Here is a 17,215-nt window from a genome sequence, read left to right on the forward strand (position 1 = left end):
TCCTACAGTCGGTTTTAAAAAAGAGTTGTTTACCTAGAATACTTTCATTAGAAACTCTATTTGTGCTCAGAGAGGGCTTCCAGCTATGCTAGCTTTTAGAAGGTCACTTTGTGTACATAGTGTCATAACAGGTCATTTCTGCCTAGCCAGTCAGTTTCATTGACTCAGATAGGGCTGCTTTGTGGATGAGCCACAGCAATTCCAGATCCAAGCCACATCCTCAGCCTTCATTGCAGCCCACAGCAACACTAGATCCTTAACCCACTGACTAGGACCAAGGATCAAACCGGAGTCCTCATGGATGAACTAGTCAGGTTCGTTACCACTGAGCCACAATGGGAACTCCAAAAATTCAATTATTTAATTTAATAAATGATGAAAAAGGGAGACATTGTTTTCTGAAGAAACGCACAGCTTGCTACTAGCAGGGCTAGAACTTGAGCACAGGTCTGCTAATCTCATTACCTCTCCTTGGTGACTGTTTAAGATAGTATATATCAGATATGGGTCAGCCAGTGTCAAATGAACTATTAAGTGGCCACTCTATACAAACTTGTTTATTGAGTAAGAGAAGGAATTTACAGAGTAATCAATTAGGTTAATGCAAATATAAACAGAAATAAACAAAATGTGTCCTTTCAGGCAGATTATATCTGATAATAATAAAACTGTGGTATACAGACCAACGTGAGAAAACCCATTTGGAATTAGTGAAAATATACTTAAAGAAATATGCTTGTATTTCTTGAAAATAAAAATGCTAATAGCTAAGTATGAGTCTCCAAGTAGGAGTTTTTAAAACCTGTTTTCCGTCATGTGTGATATTATATAACATGTAAATTATCCTGACTGCTTTGCAGCCTAAGCGGTCTCTATTTGTTCTAACATATAATTTCCCTTTCATACCCTTTCATCAGAGATGGTATAGCAGTTAGCTTCAGGCCAGCAACATCTAACTCTATCTCATTTTTTATTTGAAAGATTAAGAATCAATGAAATACTACTATTCGTATCAGAGATTGTGGAATTAATGGAATCACTGAAACCGAAAGGAGTATGAGGCTTCAGGGAGAAGGCCAGTCAGAGGGAACACCTAAGATAATGCTAAGCATATACTGAACCTGAGTAAGCATATATCGAATTGGGGAAACAAAAAGAAAGAATTAAGTTAAACCATATGAAATTGCCATTTTTATAGGTCAAAACCAGTAAAAAATTGTTGACTTCATATGATGCGGCCTGATGTACAAAATGATCAAAAAGGGAACCGATACGCTAGTATCAGCAGGTGTGGATATTCTGTAAAATTCAAGTACACGTGTATTGGCTATATGCCAGAATTGAACAGATAAGAAGTTGAATTAACTTTTAATTTCATATGAAATTACAGTTTAGATGTAGGCGGAAGGCGTAATTGCTTCAGACACTAAAAATATTCTAAAAGATCTTCAACATAAATAACTTATGCGTCATGCACACTTCATGAATGCAAATGTTGTGGGAAAATACTTAGTTGGTAGCTGAGCTTCAGCGGTGTCATCTGGCTGAGGTTAAGCAGCGTATTTTTCTTTCAGCCTCTTTCTGTGCTGCCCAGGGAATTACTTCCTAGTCGTTCACGCTCTCCTAGCTCTTAGTCCCCATGCTGATAATCTCCAAGTTCATCTTAGAAAAATCAGGAGAAAAGGTGAAGGGAACTAATCGCTGTGACATGAACTAAAGGTCAGGTGCTTTGCTAGATAGTTTATATGTGATTACATTTAATTCTCCCAAGAGCACTATGAGACAAACATTGTTTACTTTTTACAGTTGAGGAAACTGAGATCCAGAGAGGTTAAATAGCTTGCCCAAGGTCACACAGCTGACAAGTGGTAGAGCTAGGTTTGAACATCATTATTTTCACTTATCTCCTATGCTGTTCACCTTGTTATTTGTTGACTTATTTATACCATACATTTTTAAAGTGCCTTGTTTAATTATAATAAAATTTACATATGAGTAAGATGGGGGATTATCATTGTTTTTTTCTGTAAAAACAGTGATATGGTAAAGCACATTTGAATCATTTTCCTTTCTTTTAAGGATGAACGAGAAGCCAGAGAAAATGTGAAGAGAGAGCAAGATGAGGCCTATCGCCTTTCACTTGAGGCAGACAGAGCAAAGGTAGGTTTGGTCAAGGGACTTCTAGGATAAAGAACTCAATCCTAAATAGTCTTTCATTATTTAAGTGCCAGCTCTTTAATCATTTTGATCCCTGAGAGAGTTGGGTTTGCAGTAGAGAAAGCAAGATTCAATTAACAGAAAGAATATAATTCTACCCCTGGTTCTTAAAGCTTGGTTCATTTTGACAAGCTAAATTTTTCAAAGAATCATGAGAAAGGAAAACAAAAGTGGGCATGGTATTTACTTCTTTTGTTTTTTAATCAGTCTGTGGTAAAATCTATCAGTGTTAAGAAAAGCTCTTCAGGTGATTGTAATGTGCAGTCAGAATTGAGAATCACTGATTTATGTAGTGCTTCCTGAGCACCCACTTCTGTACTGGGAAGTGAAGGACAGGAAAATGAATAAGCCACAGTTTCTGCCCTCAAAAGGAGGGTCACACTGTGGCATAGAGTAGATTAAGTCAAGAGCACGGATAAGCCGGACACTTAGATGAGGATGTCTTAGGAAATGAATGCCTTGGGAAAGCACTGAGCTCTGTGAGAGTTCAGGGAACAGGAGTTTTTCCCAGTTTTTTGGAGAACCACAAAATGGGGAACGTACTAGGAAGGGTTTCATAGAAGAGATGATACATCCAAACTGGATAGAGAAAAGTAGGATGAAGTGATATATGCTAGCAGCAAGGGGCCGGAACGCACGGGCTCATGATGGAGGCTGATGTGAATGGAGTTTGATATTTGGGTACAGGAGAGGTAGCAGAAAAGACCAGAGAAGTTCTAAAGGATCTTGAATGCTACGCTACCCAGAGCTCCCCGGGTGTTTGGATAGGAACCCAGCAGGATCCGAGAACTATGGTTTGTTGTTACTTTTTTTCCATCCTTGTTCAAGAGAAAAATGCTTTGATTACCAAGGTGTACCTATGGGCCATACTGGAAATGAGCTCTTTTTCTTTCTCCCCCCCCCACCCCCCACTTTTTAGGGCCGCAAGTGCGTCACATGGAAGTTTCCAGGCTAGGGATCAAATTGGAGTGACAACTGCTGGCCTACTCCACAACCACAGCAACATGGAATCCGAGCCACATCTGAGACCTGCACCACAGCTCATGGCAACACTGGATCCTTAACCCACTGAGCGAGGCCAGGAATTGAACTCGCATCCTCATGCATATTAGTCAGATTTGTTTCCGCTGCTCCACAACGGGGACTCTTCTTTTTCTTTCTCTTTCTTTTCCCCTCTCTCTCTCTCTCTCTGTTTTTAAAGTAGGCCAGTGTTTATTCAGTGTTAGATCTGTTTCTCTTTTATCAACAGAGGGAAGCTCATGAGAGAGAAATGGCAGAACAGTTTCGTTTGGAGCAGATCCGCAAAGAACAAGAAGAGGAACGTGAGGTAGGACATAATTTCTAGAAAACGTATTCAAAAGCTAGGTCTGTTTCCCACTGCATAGGCTCCTAAGGCTGTTCATGTTTCTTGCAACTTACTTCTTTCCACTTTTCCCAGATTCATTAGAGTGTGAAGACTAACTTTTTTTTTTTTTTTTTTGTCTTTTTTGTTGTTGTTGTTGTTGTTGTTGTTGCTATTTCTTGGGCCGCTCCCGCGGCATATGGAGGTTCCCAGGCTAGGGGTTGAATCGGAGCTGTAGCCACCGGCCTATGCCAGAGCCACAGCAACACGGGATCCGAGCCGCGTCTGCAACCTACACCACAGCTCATGGCAACGCCGGATCGTTAACCCACTGAGCAAGGGCAGGGACCGAACCCGCAACCTCATGGTTCCTAGTCGGATTCGTTAACCACTGCGCCACGACGGGAACTCCCAAGACTAACTTTTTTTAAAATTATTTTTAAAACTTTATTTTTGGAGTATAGTTGACTTACAATGTTATATTAGTTTCAGCTGTACAGCACAGTGAATCAGTCATACGTATAAATATATCTATTCTTTTTTCCCATATAGGTTATTACAAACTATTAAGTAGATTTTCCTGTGCTATAAGTTCTTGTTAATCATCTATTTTATACAGTAATGTATATATGAGACTAATCTTATTTTAAAAGAATCATTCCTGATGTGTTGTGTTGAACTCTTAGAAAACCTGACCTTGTACTAGATTCATTGTTTTCTATTCTTTTCAGTTCCTCTCCCCTTTTCGTGCCTGGCAAGTACTCCCATCCTTCCTAAATATTGTCTCACCCCAAGAACAAAAAGACTGTATTTTTCTCCCCTTTTCCCAGGCCTCACTTTAGCCATCAAAAGGCACTATGAGTTACTTCTGCAACATCTTGCACATCTTGCATGTATGAGAAATCCATGTAGCTTGGCTGATATCCAGCCCCCTGAGTTCATGTCATGTCTATGACAGTAGAGAGAATTTTTCGTTCACTCATTATGCAGATATTTTTTTGACTACTTAGTACAAATCTATTAGGGAGTGAGGAAACAGATGTGAGTCCTCCCCTCCAGGAGTTCATAGTCTTATAAAAATAGAATCATGTACCATATGTAAAAGTTATTATAGAGGTTTACCTAAAGTGCAGTGGGGAAAAAGAGAAGGAGTGTCAAATGACTTCCTAGGATGGTTCACACAGAAGGACTTTTAGAACTTTTTTCTAGACATGGGGTTAATGATAATGGCAAGATTCACCTATAAAAAGAGAAGCCATCTAACAAGTAGTGGAAAGGCCTAGAGGGCCCTAACTTGGTCTGAGGAAAACGCCATTAGTTATCATTCTTGGTCAGAGGATGCTACCTTGTACCTTATTCAACGGGTTTTCTTTTAATTGAAGTATCGTTGATTTACAGTTTTGCATTAGTTTCAGGTATATGGCAAAGTGATTCAGATGTAGATATATGAAATATATGAATATTTCATTTTTTCATATTCTTTTCCATTGTAGGTTATCACAAGATATCAGATATAGTTCCCTGTGCTACAGAGTAAACCCTTGTTGTTTATCTCTTTTTCTCTTTTATATATCTAGTAGTGCATATCTATTAATCCCATGCCCCTAATTTATCCCTCCCCACTTCTTCCCCCTTAGCATGCATTTGTCTTTCTCTGTCTGACCTACTTCACTTAGTATGATAGTCTCTAGGACCATCCATGTTGCTGCAAACGGCAATATTTCATTCTTTTTTTTTTTTTTTTTTTTTTTGCCTTTTTAGGGTCACGCCCACACCTTATGGAGGTTCCCAGGCTAGGGGTCGAATCAGAGCTGTAGCCGCTGGCCTATACCACAACTCACAGCAATACCAGATCATTAACTAACTTAGCGAGGCCAGGAGTTGAACCTGTGTCTCCATGGATACTAGTCAGATTCATTTCTACCAAGCTATGCTGGAAACTCCCAATATTTCATTCTTTCTTATGGTTGAGTAATATTCCTGTGTGTGTGTACGTGCGTTTGTGTGCACACGGCATGGGGGCACAGGTGCATGCACACACCACATCTTCACATCTTTATCCATTCATCTGTTGATGGATACTTAAGTCATTTCCATGTCTTGGCTGTTATAAATAGTGCTGCTGTGAACACTGGGGTGCAAGTATCTTTTCGAAATAGAATTTTCATCTTTTATGTATTTTCATAAAAATTTTTCACTTTTATATATGCCTGGGAGTGAGATTCCAGGATCATACAGTAGTTATATTTTTAGTTTTTTAAGGAAACCCCATACTGTTTTCCATAGTGACTGTACCAATTTGCATCCCCACCAGCAGTGTAGGAGGGCTTCCTTTTCTCTGCACCCTCTCCAGCATCATCAACAAATATTTTTTTTTTTTAATAAGAACTGTGCTAAGCACTGAAAGGGAATCAGATGATAGTAAGACATTTTTCACCTGCAAGAAGAGATTACATCTTTTAGGGAAGATGTATAACATGTCTACAAGTAACAGCCAATCAAGGGAAAACGTACTAAACACCATAACAGAAATAAAAGCAAAATACTTTGAAAGTTCAGGGGCAAAGTGAAAATCTTCTACAGCTTTTGTAATCAGACAGTGTTACAAAAGCAGTGATATTTGAATGAGTTCTTGAGAGATGTGTAAGATTTCACTGTTTGTAAATCAGAGTTTATTCGTGTTCAAACATATCTTATATGTACAAGATGCTGTGCCTGACAAGCTCTTAGTCTTTATACATGCTGGGGACTCTCAGTAGTGGAAGATGGAAAATATTTTGTTGAACATTTCTATGTATCAAGTACTCTGCTAGCTGCTTAACCTATGCTTACTCATTGACCATTAAAACAAGAAACAGGGTTAGGGACTTCTCTTTCCAAGTGAGAAAACTGAAGCTCATTGAGAAGTTGCATATAGAAATGGGAATACCTGAGATTCTTACCTAGGTCTTTAAGACTCCACTCCATTAGAAGAAGGCCTTATATCATCGTATGTGACTATAGGAATCATGAATGCAGAGTTCCACAACAGTTTAGATCTGTGGTTTGTCACTGTACTCTTAGGCTATTTCAAGAACTACAGTTTTAAAAATTAGGGCTTTTCGCTTTCAGGCTCTTTCACAAAATGTGCTCTCTCAGTAGTGTATCTTCAACCATATTCTTGCTAAATGTCAAGTGTTCACAGTTAACTGCATGCTCTGGATCCAGAGCTTGGTAGCGTATGTACTTTCTTCTGATGACTTAATTTATTTACCCAGGGCTAAAATTTTCTCTCTTTCCAAATGTAGATAACCCCCGTCCTGTCATAGAAAACCCCCTAAACATCCTTTAGCGTTATCTCCGTGTGTATGTTCTAGCTGTAAACATGTGCAAGGACGGGGCAAAGGGGAAGAAAGGATAAGCCTTCTTTGTAGCTAGGTATTACTCGCACTTGTCCATTGATGTGCTCTCAAAAACAATTCAGGTAATGCTGTGTCTGTCCTCTCCCCCAGAAAGGCATGTTAAAAGCTCTTATAAATCCCACCATTAAGAAACTGTTTATCTTTAATTTATCTTAATTCAGTCCTATCTAAACTTATTTGTCCCTTTTTTCTTGGAGTACCAGTTAACATATTTCAGCACACTAGAGTATGACAAACAACTCTTTGGGAAAAGCTGGTATTATGTAACCTCTGAAGAAACGGAGACCCAGAGAGATTATACAGCTTGCCTGTGGTCACCAAACTGGTTGGACACATAATCTGGACTAGAAGCCAGGTCACCTGACTTTTCACAGTAACACTGCCTCTCCTTCTAACCAGAAATCCTAACCCATAAAATCGTATTGAGAAACAAGAGTAGTTTTATTATTTTTATTACCTCTAGTATTTCAAAATCCTTTAGAAAAATGAAATGTTGATTAGTCAAATCACCTTGGTTATAGGAAATTCCTTAGAGAGTGGCCTTATTTTGCTGTGTGGTAAGTATTGGAGTAAAATCAGCAAAATCGATCCCTAGCCTGGGAACCTCCATATGCCTTGGGTGCACCCCCACCCCCCCATAAAAATCAGTAAAGTCTAGGAAGGCCTTTTTTTTTTTTTTTTTTTTTTTTTGGTGGCTGTGCCTGTACCATGCAGAAGTTCCCAGGCCAAGGATCAAACCCATGTCACAGTAGTGACAATGCCAGATCCTTAACCACCTAAGCCACCAGGAAACTCTTAGACATTTTGATCTAGTCCTTGGCAATGATAAAGTGAAAGTCTCTAAAACTATTCTGAAGGAAAAACAAAGAAATGACAGCAAAAATTTCTGCTATTTTACTAATTTATATACTTACTTATTCTTTCCAAAATGTGTTTTAGTAACTTATATAAATGTATGCAATCCCACTGGATGAAAAACAAAAGATACAGAAATCAGGACAAGGTCAAATAAAGAAAGATAAAGCTAAAGGCAAGATTAGTATTCTGGAGTTCCTGACGTGGAGCAGCAGAAACGAATCCAACTAGGAACCACGAGGTTGTAGATTCGATCCCTGGCCTCGCTCAGTGGGTTAAGGACCTGGCATTGCCATGAGCTGTGGTGTGGGTCACAGACGCAGCTCAGATCTGGCGTTGTTGTGGCATAGGCCGGCAACAACAGCTCCAGTTGGACCCCTAGCCTAGGAACTTCCACATGCCATGGGTGTGGCCCTAAAAAGACAAAAGACAAAAAATATTACTATGCTGACAACAGATAATCTAGTACAGGCACCAAATGCATGTGACTGAGTTCTGTATATTTGCCACAGAATGTGTTATATGTTTCTCTTGGGCTAAAAAAAGGAAAATATGATGGTTTGCAAGTTTCACTCTGTCTTTAACATCAGATAAAGGCCGATGTTATAGTCCCTCAAAAGGTGCCTAGATTTTTCACGCACAGAGACCTTAGAACAATGTTTCCTGTCATTCCCATTCAAGAGGAAGCTGTCAGAGTTCCCGTCATGGCTCAGTGGAAACAAATCTGACTGGCCTCCATGAGGACACAGGTTTGATCCCTGACCTTGCTCAATGGGTTAAGGATCTGGCATTGCCATGACCTATGGTATAGGTCACAGATGCAGCTGGATCTGGCCTTGCTGTGCCTGTGGTGTAGGCTGGCAGCTGTAGTTCCAACTCGACCCCTAGCCTGGGGACCTCCATGTGCCTCAGGTGCAGCCCTAAAAAGATCAAAAAAAAGAGGAGGCTGTGTAGTTTGGTTATTAATACTATCCCCAGCTATATCCACTAGCTACAGTAGTAAGAGTGAGTCATGTATAATAGCTTCTTACAACTTTATGTGACTCAGAGTCATAAGGCCAAAGCAGAGTTTAGTAAAAGCATCTCTGCAAAGGCAGAAACAATACAGTTTTCTGGTAGTCCAGTTTAAAGGATGGATTTTACAGTAACTAAAATGTATGAACTGCATAGCCTCTAAGAAATCCTACATGAATATTATTTTTGACACCTAAGTTTTGGGTAAGTAGAGAAGGTTTCAACTAAGAATTTTTATTCCCAAGTCTTTTAATCAGTCAATATTCAGCAAATATTTGTTGATCTTCTATGTACAAATCACTAAGTTGACTGCTATGGATACTCTATAGGATATGTGAGACAGCCTCTGCCCTCAAGGAGCTCACTGTTTAATACAGGAGGATAGATGAACACAAAATAAGGATAGGAAAAGATACTATACATTGTAAAAACCATAGGTTTGAATGATTTCTGACTAGGAAGGCAACAGGAAAGACCTCACAGAGGGAGGACGCTTTGGAAGATTGATAAGACAAGATGAGGTAGAAGACGATTTTGGATGGATTGATGAATAGATGGGTGGTTGGATGGGTGGTGAAAAGTGGGGCAGAGGCTGAGTAATGATGAACAAAGGGAGAAAGGCAGAAGGCTTCCTAAGGAACAGTAAATGGACACATTTAGGACACAGTCTTAATAATTAGAGCTGAGGCTAAAAGGCCAAGTTTTGGAGAATCGTGAATGTGAGAAAATGGGCACAAAGCTATATTCCTTTTGCTGCCAGTTCTTTCAAACGGAAAATTTTGAAGTTATGTTTTTGCCTGTCTACCCAGAGTTGGTTCCTTTCACATCTTGGTGCCTCTGCAAGTGAAAAACCTTAAGCAATATTAAAACCAGTAGATGAAAGAACAGAAGAGCATGGAATTGGAAGCATCAGCACATCCATCTCTTCAGTTCTCTGATTTAATTTTCATTACCATCCTACAGAAAGGGTAAGGGAGAAAATGTCATTACCATCTTACAGGTGTAGAAAGTAAGATTGTAGCAGAATTTGAAAGCCTATTTTAAAATTCTTATCTAACACTTGCCTGGTAAAAGCGGAACCAGAAGTCCTACCCAGTATTCTTTTGGGGGTGGGGGGAGCTGCACCCACAGCATATGGAGGTTCCCAGGCTAGGGGTCTAATCAGAGCTACAGCTGCTGGCTTACACCACAGCCACAGCAACACCAGATCCAAGCAGCGTCTGTCACCTACACCTCAGCTCATGGCAATGCCGAATCCTTAAGCCACTGAGCAAGGCCAGGGATCGAACCCGCAACCCCATGGTTCCTAGTTGAATTCGTTTCCACTGCGCCAGGACAGGAACTCCTACCCAGCAGTCTTTCTACCTATTACCCCATACAGGAAGAATGAATAAGTTATTAAAGTAAAACTACTTTTTATAATTTGTGTTTCATCTTATATAACTTGCTTGTCACACAGATAACACCACTACACTAAGCCATAATTATAATCCTCCTTGCCATCAGCATATCACTATTAAGCAATTAATAGGTGCTAAACTCTGTGCTAAGCACTTTAGAGACATTATATTATTGACTCTCTGCAACAACTTAATAAGTTAGGTGCCAATATAAATATATCTTACAATAATTATAGAGACCATATAGCCATAATTTCTTAGGTAGTTCCAATTTGAAGTATTCTGCTGTTGTCCTCATGAGCCATTAAAATAGACCAGAAATTTCAGTTTCCTGGTACCTAAATGACTACCTACAGCATGTTCTTCATATCTCAGTATCATATATCTGAATTTTAGTTGAGGACATATGGTCATTTGCTTTGATTTACTTTATCCAGCAGTGAGGCTTTCTTTATTTGCAGTAATCTATTTATATTTTTAAATGGATGATTGGTGGCCAGAAGCAGAGAATGGCTTTAGGATTGGGTCAGACCAACTGTTCCTATGTCAGGTCCACTATACTTCTTGTTGAATACCATAAGAACTTATTGATCTTAAGTATCATGACTTTAAATACTGTCTATACATTTGGCTCCCAGATTTATATCTCCAGGTCCCCCTGTTCCCTGAACTCTAGACTTGAATATGCACTTGCCAGCCCATCGCCTCCACTTAGACGTCTAATAGCTTCACAAACTGAACTTGTCTTAAACTGATCTTAGCCTTCCACCATGTCTGTCCTTCTACGGTCTTCCCTATCATAATAAGTGGAAAATCTTTGAGTTGTTTGAGCCAAAAGCCTTGGAATCACCCTTGACTTCTCTCTTTCATGTCCGTATTTGATAGGCAAATCCTGTTGATTCTACCTTCAAAATGTATATAGAACTCAAATACTTCTCACTAACTCCACCACTACCACTCTCATCTAAGCAACCATCGTCTGTTACCTGGATTAGTTTAGTAGCCTCCCAACTTGACTCCATGACTCCATTTTGCCTTTCCTGTATATATTTTGATAAATTCTTTTTAAAGTAACTGACATAGGGAGTTCCCGTCATGGCACAGTGGTTAGCAAATCCGACTAGGAACCATGAGGTTGCGGGTTCCATCCCTGGCCTTGCTCAGTGGGTTAAAGATCCGGCATTGCCGTGAGCTGTGGTGTAGGTCACAGACTTGGCTCGGATCCCGTGTTCCTCTGGCTCTGGTATAGGCTGATGGCTGTAGCTCCGATTAGACTCCTTGCCTGGGAACCACCATATGCTGTGGGAGCAGCCCTAGAAAAGGCAAAAAGACAAAAAAAGAAAAGAAAAGAAAAGAAAAAGGGGCAATACCAGGTAACAGCAGAGATGAAGAGCAACCGGAACTCTCATGTATTAATGAGAATCATTGATGATAGCATATCCACTTTGGGAAATAATTTGGCACTTTCTCATAAGTTAAACATGTATGTAACATATCACCCAGCAGTCACACCTAGGTGTTTATACAAGTGAAGAGGAAGTAACAGTAAAATTTATGTTCACACAAAAATCTATGCACAAATGTTTATAATGGCTTTATTTGTAGTCACCAAAAACGTAGACAACTCAAGTGTCCCCCAGCTGGAGGAGTAATCAAACTCTAGTATATCTATACAGTGGAATAACAGTCAGCAATAAATAGAATGAACCACTGATGTATTCAGCAATATGGATGGTCTCAAATGCATTATATTATGTGCATTTATATGATATTTATAATTAAATTTATTTAGCATTCTGTAGAAGGCAAAACCAGGGACAGAGAACAGAACAGAGGTTGCCTCGGGGAATTTGTAAGTGGGTGGTGTTGATAGAAATATTCATTTTGATTGAGGATCATGTGAGTTATCAAATCTCACAGAACTATATATTTAAAAGAATGCATTTTACTGTATATAGATTATACCTAAATTTTAAAATGGGAACAAAGTCGTTAAGGCACGTATGATCTAATCACTCCTATCCTTTGATTCTTCTCTAACCTTAGCTCCTACCCCTCTCTCCCTGATCATTCTGCTCCAGCCACATTGGCCACCTTGCTGCTCTGGGGCTTGGCGTTTGCTGCGACTTCTACCTGTAATACTTCTCTCAGATCTAAATGAAACTCCCTGTCCCCCTTAGGCCTTTGCTCTTGAGGCCAACAGTATCTGCTTATTGACAGTTACAGTGTTTCAAGTTGTACCCCTCTCTCTACCAATACTGCTTGCACTTTTCTCCATAGCATTCATCACCATGTGACAAACTATATGTATTTTTCTTGTGTGTGAATTTATTTGTTTTTCTCCCACCCTACTAAAATATAGGCTCCATGTAAGAAGAATTCACATCGCTCAAATGTGAATGCTTTCAATATTCATATAGCTTTAGTAAAACAGAAAGCCCAAGATCAGTTCATATTTCCAACTTATGCTGGGTTTTTTTGTTTTGTTACAAACCTAAAATAATGCAAATAAAAAACTGTATTTGTTGAGCAAACTAAATTGAGGTTTAACAATGGTGTTTACTATGACTGCTATTTGAGTGTGGGCGTCCTTCATGTCATTGTTTTACCGCGGTGTTTACTTACATGAGGCCTTTGCTTTTAGCCAGTTTGAAACTGAGCTGCTGATATATTTTTGTCCTTTTTTACCAGTTAAGCTTGGGTATTCCGATCCTAATTCAGATGTACTTAATATCTCTTCATTGTTTTCTGCATTGGATCACTGGTGTGGGATGTCTGAGGTCTGTTTTCATTCTGGGGAAAAGCCCCGGAGACCGGGTGCATTGAGGAGCAGACATTGTCTGCACAATGAATGGAGTAATGAGCTACTGTTGTTTATTTGGCTGTGCTATAATTGGTTGAGTTCAGACAATAATGTAGCATCTGTTGTTATACAGTGCAGGGAAATGTCAAAATAGGAAGCAAGCAGACAGGTGGATTAAAGGGAGAACAGGAGGAGAAACCAGGAAATATCACATTGAGTTCTGATTTAAAGTAGGTGCAGAAGGAATAATAATAATGATAACCAGACCAACGATGCTGTCATCTGTTGAGCACAGTATTACAGCATGTGCTTCAGTGCTGGGCACTTCTCACTAATTTGAACGCTGACCATGTGTCAGTACTTGCTAAGTGTTGTATAAACATGACCACATTTTATACAAGAACCTCTGAGGACGATATTGTCAGCCCCATTGCATAAGATAACTGAAGTTCATAAAGACTGTCATGTCCTCAATGGCCAGGTATTGAACCACTGTCATACGCAAAGCCTGTTTCCTAACCTTACCTTACATTTAATTTTAAGATTAAAGTGTTTTAAACTCTAGTGTTAGAAGGCAGTATAGTGGAGTTCCCGTCGTGGCTCAGTGGTTAACGAATCCAACTAGGAACCGTGAGGTTGCTGGTTCGATCCCTGGCCTTGCTCAGTGGGTTAAGGATCCAGCACTGCCATGAGCTGTGGTGTAGGTCGCAGATGTGGCTCGGATCCTGCGTTGCTGTGGCTCTGGCATAGGCCGGTGGCTACAGCTCCGATTCGACCCCTAGCCTGGGAACCTCCATATGCTGCGGGTGCAGCCCTAGAAAAGGCAAAAAAAAAAAAAAAAAAAAAGATATGTGCCCTTTTTATGTATGTTGTATTTCAATTAAAACTTTAAGACGACGAAATACATGACTTAGAACAAAAGATAGAGCTGTTACTATAGAACACTGATTCAGATTTTCTTTTAATAAGTTTATATATTTATGTAAAAATACACATGAAAAATTAATGGCGAGTGTCTGAGGTGATGTGAAGTTTTAGAAACAGGTGGTAGTGATGTACATGGTGATGTACGTGATGGTGGTGATGTGCGTGGTGATGTACGTGATGGTGGTGATGTGCACGGTGATGTACGTGATGGTGGTGATGTGCACGGTGATGTACGTGATGGTGGTGATGTGCGTGGTGATGTACGTGATGGTGGTGATGTGCGTGGTGATGTACGTGATGGTGGTGATGTGCGTGGTGATGTACGTGATGGTGGTGATGTGCACGGTGATGTACGTGATGGTGGTGATGTGCGTGGTGATGTACGTGATGGTGGTGATGTGCGTGGTGATGTACGTGATGGTGGTGATGTGCGTGGTGATGTACGTGATGGTGGTGATGTGCGTGGTGATGTACGTGATGATGGTGATGTGCGTGGTGATGTACGTGATGGTGGTGATGTACATTGTGAATGTACTTAATGCCACTGAATTGTTTGCTTAAAAATGGTTAGAAGGGAGAAGTTCCCATCATGGTTTAGCAGAAACGAATCTGACTAATATCCATGAGGACGTGGGTTCGATCCCTGGCCTCACTCAGTGGGTTAAGGATCAGATGTTGCCCCGTGGCTGTGGTGTAGGCTGGCAGCTATAGCTCCCATTCGACCCCTAGCCTGGGATCCTCCATATGCTGTGGGTGTGGCCCTGTGAAGATTTGGATTCGATCCCTGGCCTTGCTCAGTGGGTTAAGGATCTGGCATTGCCCAAGCTGCAGTGTAGGTCACAGATTCCGCTCAGATCTCATGTTGCTGTGGCTGTAGCATAGGCTGGCAGCTGCAGCTCCGATTAGACTTCTAGGAACTTGCATACGCATTGGGTTCGCCCCCCCCAAAAAAAAGAAGAAATGATTAGAAATATTAATGGGTGTAACACTCAAATGATGACAGTGGCTGTCTCTTGGTGGTGAATCTAGAAATTGATCGTAATGTTTTCTTATCACTTAATCTAGTTTTTTCAATAAATATATTACCTTTATAAACAGGAAGAATGCTTTTTAATCTCAAAGATATTGTTTTAAAGAACCACCCGTGTTAGAAATAGTCAAATGATTCTATTAATACTTTAGAAAATGTATGTAACTAATCCACAGAGGTAGTTTCCCCCACAAACAACTCTTGGTTAACCCTTAAGGAACACATACATGGAAAGTTAATCTGGGAGTTCCCTGGTGGTACAGCAAGTTTGGGATCCAGCATTGTCACTGCTGTGGCTCAGGTTGCTGCTGTGGCACAGATTTGATCCCCTGGCCTGGAAACTTCCTCATGGCCAAAAACAAACAAGAAGGAAGGAAGGAAAGACAAGAAGGAAGGAAATTAATCTGAACAGTTGATGATGAAAAGAGTCAGACCTCAGAGAAAGGAAACTCAGGATGTTCAGTTCTTGGTTCCTAGAAATAGAAGCCATCAGTTCCTGTTTTGGCGCAGAGGAAATGAATCCGAGTAGTATCCATAAGGATGTGGGTTCGATCCCTGCCTTGGCTCAGTGGGTTGGGGATCCTGCATTCCTGTTGGCTGTGGTGTAGGCCAGCAGCTGTAGCTCCTATTCCACCCCTAGCCTGGAATTTCCATATGCCGTGGGTGCGGCCCTTTAAAAAAAAAAAAAAAAAAAAAAAAGTAGAAGCCATGAGTCTAGAGTCTTTTAGCATTTATTGAGCACCTACTATGTCCTTAAAACCATACTAGGCAATTCCACTGCATTATTTCAGTTGACATGTTAGTTTACTCCTTATCTTAACATATATATTTATTGAGGAGTTCCCATCGTGGCTCAGTGGAAACGAATCTGACTGGTATCCATGAGGACACAGGTTCGATCCATGGCCTCACTCAATGCGTTAAGGATGCAGTGTTGCCGTGAGCTGTGGTGTAGGTCACAAAGGTGGCTCGGATCCCGAGTTGCTGTGGCTGTGACATAGGCCAGCGGCTATAGCTCCAAATCAACCCCTAGAGCCTGGGAACCTCCGCATACCACAGATGCGGCCGTTAAAAAAACAAAAAAAATGACAAAAAAAAAAAAGGGTGTGTGTGTATTGAGCATCTATTTTGGGCTATGCCCTATACTTGGAATAAAAAGTAAAATATTTCCATGTCCTTATGGAGATTGCAGGCGAGTGGTAAAGCCAGACATTTAAAAATAAGTATAGTACAGTAGCGTGAATGCTATAGTAGACATAATTAGAACTCAATTTTGATATACATGGGTTCATCTATTCATTAGGTTGTTAATATATGACAATGTTACTAAAATAGTTTAATATATGAAAATATTTAGCTGAAACTCACTGCTGGCCCAGAACACTAATAAATAAATTCCCACTCATGTTATCCCCCAAGAAAGATAAAAGTTAAGTGGTTTAACTTTCTAGTCTTGTGGTTTTTGAACTACATTTTTGTCTCCATTTCTGGGTATCAGTTTCCCCATATAAAAAATGAGAGTATAGACCTATTTAGCCAATGTGACCCCAAGCAACCATTCATTAACTAAAGCCTATTATGTCTCAGATGCCACACTGCGAACTTTACATATAATGTGTATTTTGTGTATATAAACGCCCAGATTAACTTTTCATGTTTATAATCCCTATGAAGTAAGTGGTATTATCCAGTGCCTCCAGAAGGAAAATGACCTCTATATCGTAGAAAAGACCAGCTTTTTCTATATACTGCAGACATTTTGAATGCTTTTTTGAAAATACTTCTGTATTAGAACCAAAAAAAATTATCCTAAGTAATATAGAAAGTAATTTCTTATCTGTACTGGAGTCTGAGCAAACTTTGTTCTCTGTTGGTTATTTTAAATGTACTTTAATAGGTAATACATTTACATAAGTCAGAAATAAAAAAATATAAAAAAGCATATTCAGAAAATGCGCTGTCACTTTTTCCACCCTGTTTTCCTCCATCGTATGTAGGTTACCATTGTTGTGTGGTTCTTTTTGTGCAAGTTTATTGATTTTTCTCCAGAGAAACAAACTATTTATTGGTTAACTTGATGTATTTTTCTCTTTTTTTTCCTGAGCATTCCTTTATGCTTTTAGTTTATTTTCTTCTCAGCTTACTTTCCATTTGTTTTGTTGGTGTTTTTTTTTTTTCCTTCTCCTAGTTTCTTTTTTTTCTATTTTTCTTTTAAAAAATTTTTAT

The 17,215-nt window shown here is 39.7% G+C and overlaps 2 protein-coding genes across 5 annotated transcripts in view; one reads left to right on the forward strand and one right to left on the reverse strand.

The window, feature by feature from the left end:
- The window catches only part of FAF1 (Fas associated factor 1), a 438,758-nt gene that overhangs the window by 379,553 nt on the left and 41,990 nt on the right, over nucleotides 1-17,215 (forward strand). For all 4 annotated transcript variants that reach the window (XM_021097817.2, XM_084965116.1, XM_084965117.1 and 1 more), the window contains 2 exons: nucleotides 2,080-2,160; nucleotides 3,467-3,544. In XM_021097817.2, the coding sequence (XP_020953476.1) occupies nucleotides 2,080-2,160; nucleotides 3,467-3,544 (159 nt within the window). The remainder of the gene's footprint in view (nucleotides 1-2,079; nucleotides 2,161-3,466; nucleotides 3,545-17,215) is intronic.
- On the reverse strand, nucleotides 7,626-15,688 carry LOC146402972 (uncharacterized). Its single transcript, XM_084965144.1, has 2 exons — nucleotides 13,824-15,688; nucleotides 7,626-10,934 (listed from the first exon to the last, which is right to left on the reverse strand). Exon 1 carries the CDS (start codon nucleotides 14,481-14,483, stop codon nucleotides 14,067-14,069), a length of 417 nt encoding a protein of 138 aa, XP_084821270.1. The 5' UTR covers nucleotides 14,484-15,688; the 3' UTR covers nucleotides 7,626-10,934; nucleotides 13,824-14,066.

Source organism: Sus scrofa, chromosome 6 (assembly GCF_054392235.1).
Source record: "Sus scrofa isolate SSC_HxYL_T2T_F1_AM1 chromosome 6, Sscrofa_HxYL_maternal_Yorkshire_Landrace_v2.0, whole genome shotgun sequence".
Classification (NCBI taxonomy): domain Eukaryota; kingdom Metazoa; phylum Chordata; class Mammalia; order Artiodactyla; family Suidae; genus Sus; species Sus scrofa.

Bases quoted from the DNA above. Each gene is read 5' to 3' on its own strand.
- LOC146402972 (XM_084965144.1), bottom strand. From the start codon at position 14,483: ATGTACATCACCACCATCACGTACATCACCACGCACATCACCATCATC.